Source organism: Netta rufina (genome assembly GCF_964035555.1).
Source record: "Netta rufina genome assembly, chromosome: 17".
Taxonomy (NCBI): Eukaryota; Metazoa; Chordata; class Aves; order Anseriformes; family Anatidae; genus Netta; species Netta rufina.
In genome coordinates, this window is record NC_140141.1 from 15,680,161 (window position 1) to 15,690,486 (window position 10,326).

A 10,326-nucleotide genomic window follows, 5' to 3' on the forward strand; every position below is an offset into this window, starting at 1 on the left:
CAACAAAATAATAATAATAATAAAAAAAGAAACGAAGATTCCTCTGTGCTTTTTCCATAAAAGAAGAAGAGTTACCCAAGAGCTCCAGCTACTGTGAATGCCAAAACTCCTCTACTGTACCAGCAATTTTCAGTCTCCTTCTCACAGAATTGTGCTCCCCCCAAAAATGCCCTGTGTAAAATCCAGCTCATTCAAGAGAGATGCAGAATCCATCACCATCTACAAACAGATAAATAGTCATCTCATACTGGTAATGACAGTTAATCAGTGCTTATCTTTTGCACTGACATACAATAATAACACTCAGGCAGTTGCTATGGCTGATGCATTGAAAGTAGACAATCACCCCTTCTCAGGTAATAGCTCCAAAAATTAATATAGCTTAGCTAAGAGGTGTGGTTTTCAGCATTAGTAGGCATATGATTTTGAGAAGAAGTTCAGTCTTTCCAGATATTGACCCCTTTCTTTGCTCTTGCTGATAATTTATGGAAACTTAATTACAATAAATTAATTCTAAACAGGAAAAAAAAATCACCAACAGATTTCAGTATTTCAGTTCTATTCATCGTAACTAGTATTTTAACTTATATGTCTATTTAGTTCAACTGTTAAATAATTGCAAATGCAGTGAAAGAGTACTAAACTTAGTTCTGTCACCACTATGAACATTAAGTCTATTCATCTAGCTTTTTATCACTGAACCGGTTTTCACTGCCATATCCGTACAATGATATCCTTTAACAAAACATACTGGTGAAAAATATCCTAACTTCTTAAGGAATAAAAGGTAAACTTTCCGATGACATTGAGAATAAAAGCCATACAAAAAAAAAAAAATAATCCTTAAAAAAAGATAAAGTTCCAGTTCTATCTCAAGATAGATAGTTTAATAACTTTGACTCCCAATATGCCCTTCCTAGTCATACACTATTTGAAACAAAGAAAACTATTTTAAAAAATTGCTTTTTTCACTTAAATAACTCGGAGAACTGGGGAAAAAAAATGCACACTGACAAAGAACATGAAAGGACATGTAAAGAGAAATAAATTGTCCTTCACACAGGACAAAAAAAACTGCAAAAGCTACATTGACTTTTTTATTTTTCACTGATAGTAACCTTCCAAGGATACAAACTTTTTGTGTCATGGAGCAAGATATCCTTTACATATTGATTCAATAAAGCAAGAACAGATATGCTATAACAACAACCTTTAAGTCTTCCACTGCTTTTTCCAACAAAAAGGCTCAAATAATTTCCTGTAAAAGTACCTCCTTGTCTTTTCACACAAAAAAGAATAAACAAAGAAATAGAGTTTGTTCAAGGTCAGGTGGATGCTTAACAGTAACTATCTTAATTCTATTTTTGCTATTTCATGTTTTTAAATCAGTAAGTCCTAATAAAATTCAGTAAGTTTTAATTTAATACATTTTTCTGGTTTTCTCTGAAACAAGAGTCTCACTTATGTTAAAAAATGGTTTTGTTTTGGTTTGTTTGTTTTTTAGTGTTCCATCTTAGTGATGGATCTATACATATTATTTCTGTATTTGATAGACTGATAACAATGTCTTCATTTAGCACAGCCAGCCTTTAGCTAGTAAATCTACTATTCCATCTTATTTTCTGTTTTGATCCACAAATCTATTCCAGTGATTCATTTCAAAGGTTTTGTTGTACAACTGTCTGCGATTCATATTTTGAAAATATTCTTTTATGAAGTCTTTTCATAACTTTTCATCTAAGTGAGCTCTATAGCAAATCACTACCAGACTTCTTAAAAATAAGATACAAAACTATACAAATATACCACTGTTTTTATGCTCTAACTTCTTGTATTCAGACAGCTGACCTGGAAATCAAGAGACTGAGAAAAATAATGCAATTTTCTTTTTTTAACAGTCCTTCACATAAACTACGTAAAATTTATGATATTCTGTAACATAAGACAGAAGTTAATGATATTTAAAAATAAAAAAGGAAAAAAAGAAGCTTACAAGGTTGTAAGTCATCACCCTACCAAAGCAGGAGTTTCTTGCTTACGTGAACTGATACAAACTGTAAATTGTAGATGCTTAGTACAAACAACAGGGAGAATGTACTAAAACTCTTGGAGAAAGATTAAGTACTGGTATAAAAGTGAAAAAAAATAAAAGTACAATGGTTGAACATGAAAATCAAATGTGAAAAATAAAAGTGCTGCAATGCAAGATGGCAAACCCAAAAAACAGAATCAACAAAAGGGAAGGCCTTTCCCTGGTCCATGGTCTTCCTTTTGTGATTATGAGTGGGAGAGCCTTAGAAAACACTTTCAATAACATTTTATTTAAGCAGTTTTTTGGTCTTAAAAAAAAAGAAACAAACAAAAACTTAAGAGTATAAAAGTACAGTTTCCTGTTTCAATATATTCTAAATTTAAGATAACAACTTTTTACCAAAAGATGGGGTGGGGACAGGGAGGCATGTTTTTTTCTAGAAGCTAATAAACAACTGAAAAAAAGAATACAGGACTTCCGGTGATCCGTTTATATATAAAAGGAAACATAACTTCAATAGTTTGGACTCCAGCTGATGGAGAACGTTATGCTTGCTACCTGACATAATTTCTGAGGAGAGGAATCTGGGCAATAAATCTGGTCTTAAATTGCATCTGTAGCTAAAGTGACTAGTAATACTGTGTGAGAGATTGATAGGAGAAATGGAATCTGGAGTACATTCTGCTAAAATTAATTGGCATCTAAACGGATGGCTCTGTACTAGCCAACAGTCAGAATTACTGAAGCTATCAACAGCAGCTAGTGGGAAGCAGTCTCAGAAGAAACAGGCAACCAACAGCACCTACTCTACAAAAGGTTTCCTTGCATAATCAGATCTTACTAAGAATGCTGAGGTATGCATTTCTTAAAATGATTATCCACAATATACACAAAAACTCTTTGAACGCTATTTTGAAAGACTTTATTGCTCCATTATTAATAAGAATCTCCATGCTACACCTCAATGAACTTCACAAGAAAAATGTTCCTGGATGCTACTCAAAGCTGACTACTTTTAAAAGAGACGTCTGGTCTTCACAACCAAAAATTGATGCTAGTTTAAAGTAGTAAGATAGAATCATACCCCAAACACAGAGAACAGTTTAATAGCCAGCAGGAAATTCAAATTAAACAACTTTTAAACACAAATTATTATTATCTGCAGCTTTTAGCAAAAGCAGCCATTAATATAGAAGTATTTGCAGTTGTCTACATTACGTTAGTAATACGTACATATTCCTGGTGGAGTTATTATTTCCCCAGAAAAGTAATACTTTCTTACCTTTGGCCATTTGGGATTCAGAAGTCGTGCTTTGATTGCATCATCCAGGGCCTTGTCATACTGTTGGATTTTCATGTAGGCTGCTGAGCGGTTACTGTAAAGAATGCAGTTCTGAGGATCAACTCCCAGAGCCTCATTGTACAACACAATAGCTGTATGAAAATCACCATCATGGCAAGCCTGGTTGCTCTGTCGAACTTTCTCAACAAATTCAGCTTTGCTCAACATGGGGCTGTCAGGACTTCTTCTTCCAAAAGATTTTGATCCAAAGAAAGAGATCTGTGGAAGAGGGGAATTACATGTAAATGGTGAGAAATGCTACTCAGAAAAAGAGAAAAAAAGTGTTCTATGGACACTATAGAAGAAATTAAAGCCATCACTATTAATGCAGAATAAATTCTGAATTCAGAATCACTTTTTTTTTTTTTTAATTGTTCATTATTTGTCTTTTTTTTGGTACAGAAGCAGCAAAAAAGAGCCTTAGAAAACATATTCCATATGAAGGGTATCTTCCAGAAGACATACTACCTTTTTCAGGCATAAGACTAGTTGCCTATTTTCGTATTCTATACTCCACAAGATTTTGCTCCTCAGCCATACGATTTGATTCTACAACACCAAGCATAATCCCAAGGTAAAAATGTTTATTGGAAAACATGGCAGGTATGAATGAGAAGATGATGGTAGTATATCCATCCAATACATAGATCATAGAGAAGTACGTGCATGCACAAACAGAAGAATGTATAAATTGTTTACAAACCAAAGAACTTACACTGGTACATGTGCTCACAAACCTCTACAGCCAGCCAACTGCAAGCTGCAAATTGTTCCTAAGTGGGAAGAGAAGGATGAGTCTGTGGAACTGGGTATACTTGCAGAGATTAGCAGGGCATACAGTTTATGTTAGCAATGGAAGAGACATCACTGCAGAGCCCCCTCCCAGAATTCTCAAAATCAATCGGGCAAAAGAAAATAATTAAGAAAAACTGTTTTAAGTCTTTTAATTGAAAAACTCTAAAAGATGTAAAATGAGCTGCAGAAAGTCCTAGTTCCATTGATTTTGGTATACCCTTTCTCCTCATCTAATTTTCAACATTCTTTAGTTTCCTCAACCAGTCATTAACAGTCAACAACTGTTTCTGTCATGTATTCCCTATTGTCTCTCAAAGAGCCTCAACAATTCATCAAGAATACCACTGTACAACTCTGATTAAAAGACAGTTATGAATGACAGTAACTGTACTTGGCAACAGGTAACATATATATATGGAAACACAAAACTTGGAAGTAGTCATTAAAGGATCAGACTACAGATTTCAACTATAGTTGAAATAGGTATTATCCACGTTTAGTTCTGCAGACAGAAAAAGATTAAGAATATCACATTGTTACCACAACACAACAATTGCCAGGCTTAAATACATTACCAGAGTAAGCCGAGTCACATTTTCAGGTGGAAAGGGAAGCAAGCTGCAAATTGACTTCCTGTCTCAAGTATCAATAAAGGCCTCCGGGCTTTTTCTTTTTTTTTTTTTCCAAGTCAAACAACAACAACCAAAAAAGCAATAAATTAGAAACTACTGATCTCTGCTTTTCCTTATGATTCCTTTTCCTTCCTACTCAATTTTTTTTCTGACAGCTGTTTGTCCAAACTATTTCTAAACTTCTCTACTCAACCTGTCTCCTTGTTTTCCTTGGGAAATCCCATTTCAGCTGCTTCATGTTTTTCATCTTGAAACTATTTTTTCTAATATCCATCTCAAATCTCCTTTGCATTTCTTGTCCTGTCTAAATTGAAACTAACCAAAAACTATAAAAATCAAATTTCTGCACCCTTGAAAATTAATTCAATATGCCATATACCTTTAAAAAGCACTGGGTGACTTATCTGCTACTTCAATCAACTTTAGAAACAGCAGCTTCAAACAGCAGCTTCATATATTCTGAAGTACTAGCAGGTAGATTGCCCTACTTTGAGCAACAGCCCAAACAACTGAGGGGGACATGTCACTTCATGACAAGCAGCGTGATCACTCACACATTTGTAAGTGTGTATGTGACCACAAACTTTATCACATGGTCAGTTTGACTTTTCCTGAGAAGCTGCAAAAACAGAATATGAAGTTCTAGCAACTATTACACATGAGCAGTTGTTCGAGACCAAACATTAGGAAACCTCGAGAAAGCTAATTAGTTGCCAGAAAGCCACAGATGGTAGGGCATACCAGAGAGAAATGGAGCCAAGAAATACCCATGTGCGAGGAATGGCTCAGGTAATAGCCCAGAAACACCATGATTTACACGGAGAGTTGATTCACTGCAGGAAAATAAATTTCAAAGCCTCAGTCAGTTACATGCAGGGTTTATTAGGAGGAATTTTCCCCAGTGTACCACTAGTCAGACACATACAGGGTAAAGGGCATGTTTCACCTTACTCCGAAGAATTAACAACCAATGTAGACAATTCATCTAAACTCTGAAATGGTATCCTGCTGCCTCTTCCATAGGTGTCTGCTCATGTTTCCTGACCATATATATATATCAGTCATCAGGATTGGAAAGGAAACGTATACAAAGTTATATTGGCAAGGATGTTAGAGAGAGAAAAGATGGGAATGTGCAAAGCATGGATGTCATTCACAAATTTCTGGGCAAATTTGCCTAATGAATTCAAGACACTGGCAATTTCATTTTCTGAAAGTGGCACACAACTTTCTGGGCTTCTCAGAGATCAAATTCAGACTGCTCGTGCAGCATGCATGTTTGCTACTGAAACTGCACCCTAATTAAACAAAATAGTAGCCAAATGTTAAAACTATCTGCCCAGAACACAGATCAATCTTCAGCATATTCCGGCAAATAAACAGAAGATGACAACCGGTGTCAGTAACTGCAAAGTGATGGAAGAAAAAATCCTTAGCTGTTATTGCAATAACTGGCCCTAAATCTACCCTTATCCCTCACAAAAGACTTTCTAGACACCTCTGAAAAATTCTCAAGGAAAGAAAGTCTCAGTAGTCGTGACCAGTCAAAGAGAGCAGTAAAAGAAAGAAGAAAGAGGAAACAATTGTGACATTCTAAATCTGTAGAAAGAACTGCATTTTAAATACCATTTGCAGTTTTGTTCCCACCACCACGGGACAAGAATATAAAAGTACATAAGCAGAAAAGGTAGGAGATGGGTAACAGATAACCAGATGTGGATGAATCTCCAAAATACAGAGAGTCTAAGACTAGAAAACTTAAAAAATAATTGAAAAAAGCAAGTCATAGGTCTATAAAATGAAGAAAAGCATAGCAAAGGTAAAGGGAACAATTATCCACTATTCCTTACAGGAACAGAGAGGCGTCAAACAGGCAGAAGATAAAAGAAAAACAAATGAAGTAAAACTTATACATGTGGTATAGTTAAAATACAGAATCATCCCAGGTGTTACAAAGAACAATACTGATAATAGACTCAAAAAAAAAAGTATTAAGAACATGAAAGAAATTCATAGAAAGCTACTGAACACCAGATTACATATGTATCTTGAACGTTCAGTAAATTCATATCGTTTGTTACTAATGATAAGCAGGATTGCTATATATTTGATTTTGTTCTTGCGGTACTTTGTCATGAAATTTGAAAAGTCAGCTTTTCTCATATAAATCACCAGTTACCCTCGCTCTGCAAACTTTTCCATTAAGCATATTTAAGGAACTAAAATACTGAATAGCTTATTAAATTTAATACAAATATTTTAACTCAGAAAATGCTAGAAGGAAAAAAAAATATTCTAGCAATAAGATGTAGATATTATTAAGTTTTGTATATTCAGAATACTTCCACTATAAAAGCAGCTGGAACATAGCATATATTTACTGAAACTTTAGCACAATAATGTGAAACATACAGGATATAGGCAACATCTGCCTTGCACAGTCCATTTATGCAGTTTGCACAACAGACAGAGTAGGGAATACTTAGGGTTCTAGCTTCACTGGTTTCAGTGATAACCTTCAGAAGTAAATCAATGAATGCAAATTCACTTTTGTGTCTGAGCATGCTGAAAGCCTAAAACAAACTCAGAAGTACAAATTTTACAGGTCCCTACTAATCTCATTAGAGATTCATCTTATAGATAAGGGACAGAATCCTTTCAGCATCTACATAAAGTATGTTACTATCAATCTTTTAGAAGGAAGAACGTGAAAGTGTGGAAGTTCTTAAAGAATAGGAGAAACAGAGTGAAGACAGTACAGAGAATATATATAGTAATAGAAAAACTAAGACAAAGAAGAAAGAGAAATTAAAGCAGAAAGGAGCCCATTTTCTCAATAAGAGATAGCGAATATGACATTGACACACAGAAAAGTAATAAAAGTTGACCTCCTAGAGTCAAAGAAGCACCTATGGCTATCCAAATGATCTACCATTAACATAAGAAAAAGATTGAATACAAGCTAAAGGGAGCATAAAATCTTGAATTGTGAATAATAACCGAATTGTAAATTTCATTATTAGTGAGGAGTCTGAACTGTCAGCTAGCCACAGGCAGACAGACACACTAATGACGAATAGATAAATCAACAAGAAGCAAAAGCCAGGTCTGAACAGGAGAGACACTTCAGGAGGAGCTGGTACAGAAGCAAGTGTACACCCTCCCAGAATTTTGTCATCTGCAACAAGTCATTCAACTGCTGTAGCATGACTGCTTTCTTCTCTGAGTAGACACAAGCCACTTACCAGTACACGTTTGTAAGCATATCAATAAAAACGCTCACCTATGGGCAAGCAGGCACTTTACCTTCAGTCTCTTGTTACAGCATTCCTATCACCAGTGACCTACCCGGTAGGAATGTTAGTAACTGGCATTCAGGCAAAGGCAAGAGGGTGATAACATGGCAAAATACAGTGAAGAAGCCAGGAAACATGGCTTGATCAGTATTTAGCAGAAATATACATGCAGACTGATACTACTGCAGCAGAAGATTTCACCTCTAGAAAACTAAGGTTTAGATAGTACAACAGATCAGTAATAACAATCATTAATTGTGCTGTCACTAAAAATAATCAGTAGTCATATACACTAGTATGACGTGGCACTTCAAAAAACACATACCTGTGTCTTTATATCAGACCAAAAAATATAAGAAAGTGAAGATTTCTAAACCTACTGCTTAAAAAAAAATAATAAATCAATATTTAAGAATAAATCATCTACCCATTTATCAAAAAACTCTTTTCAAAGAACCTATAAAGGATTTTTGTTAGCACCTGAGGAGCTCCTGATCAGCGTCAGAAGAAAGCACAAGAGGAATGACATTGTCTAAGACTGTGCAGTACCTCTAAGAGAAATAAAAAGACATCCAAGGATAAACATGAACAGCTCCTAAGAAAGAAGGACGAAAAGCTATAGAAACCCAGACACTTCAACTCTTGGCTTACTAGAGATGACCAAGTCATCCTATGGCTGCAACATCAAACTACGGGAGCACAGGCTGCAGGCAGGGACATTTTAACCTTAACCACCGATCAGTATTCCAGTCAACAAACATAACCGCATCCAGGATGCGCCTCCTGATTCCCAATGCTGTCCATAGCAAAGCCCGTATAATCAAGTTAGTGACCATTTTTTCACTACCTGGCATGTCTAGTTGAGACTGACGATGTCTGTATCATGAGTTCCATCGGGGTGATAAGCTCTGCTGTGCTACAAATACGCAACTGACACACTTAGCAAAAAAGTTTTCCAGTTTCAAAATAAGCTCAGTTTTTGCTTATCCGAGAGACCACCGAGAACGTAACGTTCACGCTGATGCCCGTGCTGTCGTCCACAGAGATGCACGCTCCAGCGAGCTCCACGCTACAACACGCGTGTGGAAGCAGCGGGCCGCACGTGAGGAGCGCCCGGGCACTTCGCCTCCGTTAACCTCGCGCCGCACCGGCGACCACGGCGCTCTGCCGCTGCCGGCACCGCAGCCGGACGGGCGCCCGCCGAGCTCCCCCCGGCCCGCGGGGCCGCTCCGTGCCGGCGGCGGGGCCGGGGGGCGGCGCGGGCCCCGCCGGCCGAGACGGGGGGCTCGGAGCCTGGAGGCGCCGCTCTCAGCTCCGCAGTAAGTCCAGGGCGAAACGCGGCGAGCGCTCGGCAAGGCGACCGCGGCCATACCCGAGGCCTTACGGCTCCAGAGCCCCTCCGCCCCCACCGCGGGCACCCGCCGGCCGCCGCCGCTTTCCCCTCGGCACGTCCGCCCGGCCGGGGGAAGCCGCCCCGCCCGCCGCCGCCCTGCCCCGCTCCTCACCTCGCCGCCGGCCCCGCGGGCGCGGCGCCGCTAGCGGCAAACGCCGGGGCCGAGGCTGCTCCCGCCCGCGCCCCGCAACTTCCCCCCGACGCCCGCAGGCACGGACCGCGCCCGGCCCGCCCTCCGCGCCGCCAGGCGGCCGAGGAGGCGGGAGGGAGACGGCCGGCCGGGCCCAGGGGCCGCTCCCGCTGCCGCCGGCCCGGCTTCAACTCACCCGCAGAGGCTCCGCGTCCCGCTCCCGCCGCCGCCGAGCCCGGCCCCCCGCTACGGCCCCCGGCGGGGCGGACGGCGGCGCCTGTTGCTCCATCGCGCTCCGGCTCCTCCTCCGCCTCCTTTGGGGGCCGCCGCCGCCCCCCCCCGCCGGGCCGATCCCGCCCCAGCCGCCCGGCCCGCGGCGCCACGTTCCGGGCCCCGACTCCGAGGGGAACCGCACTGTCCCCGGCCCCGCCCCCGGGGCTGGGCTCCGGCCGGACCCCGGACGCCCCCCGCCCGACGGCGCCAGGGGCCGCTCCGGCGCGTCCCCGGGCCGGACGTCCTGCGCCAGCCCCCGGCGGGAGCCCGGCCCGGCCCGCCCGGGGCGGGACACGCGGCTGCGGCCCGCTCCCGCTCGAGGCAGCCCGGGCCGCAACTCCGCCGGAGGCCCCGCGGAACGCAGGGCGAGCCCGGCCTCCCCCCGGGCCACGCAGGCCGAAGAAGAAAGGTAAGCAGGCAGGCAGCCCCGTCC

At 40.9% G+C, this 10,326-nt stretch overlaps 1 protein-coding gene across 2 annotated transcripts in view; it reads right to left on the reverse strand.

Annotated features, from left to right (window-relative positions):
• The window catches only part of TTC28 (tetratricopeptide repeat domain 28), a gene marked incomplete at its 5' end in the record, with an annotated part of 153,820 nt that extends 143,911 nt beyond the window's left edge, over nt 1-9,909 (reverse strand). For both annotated transcript variants that reach the window (XR_014618912.1, XM_084297011.1), the window contains 2 exons: nt 3,315-3,593; nt 9,817-9,909. Coding sequence is in view for 1 of the 2 variants with exons in the window: in XM_084297011.1 (XP_084153137.1) it covers nt 3,315-3,593; nt 9,817-9,909 (372 nt within the window). The remainder of the gene's footprint in view (nt 1-3,314; nt 3,594-9,816) is intronic.
• Nucleotides 9,910-10,326: the final 417 nt, after the last annotated feature.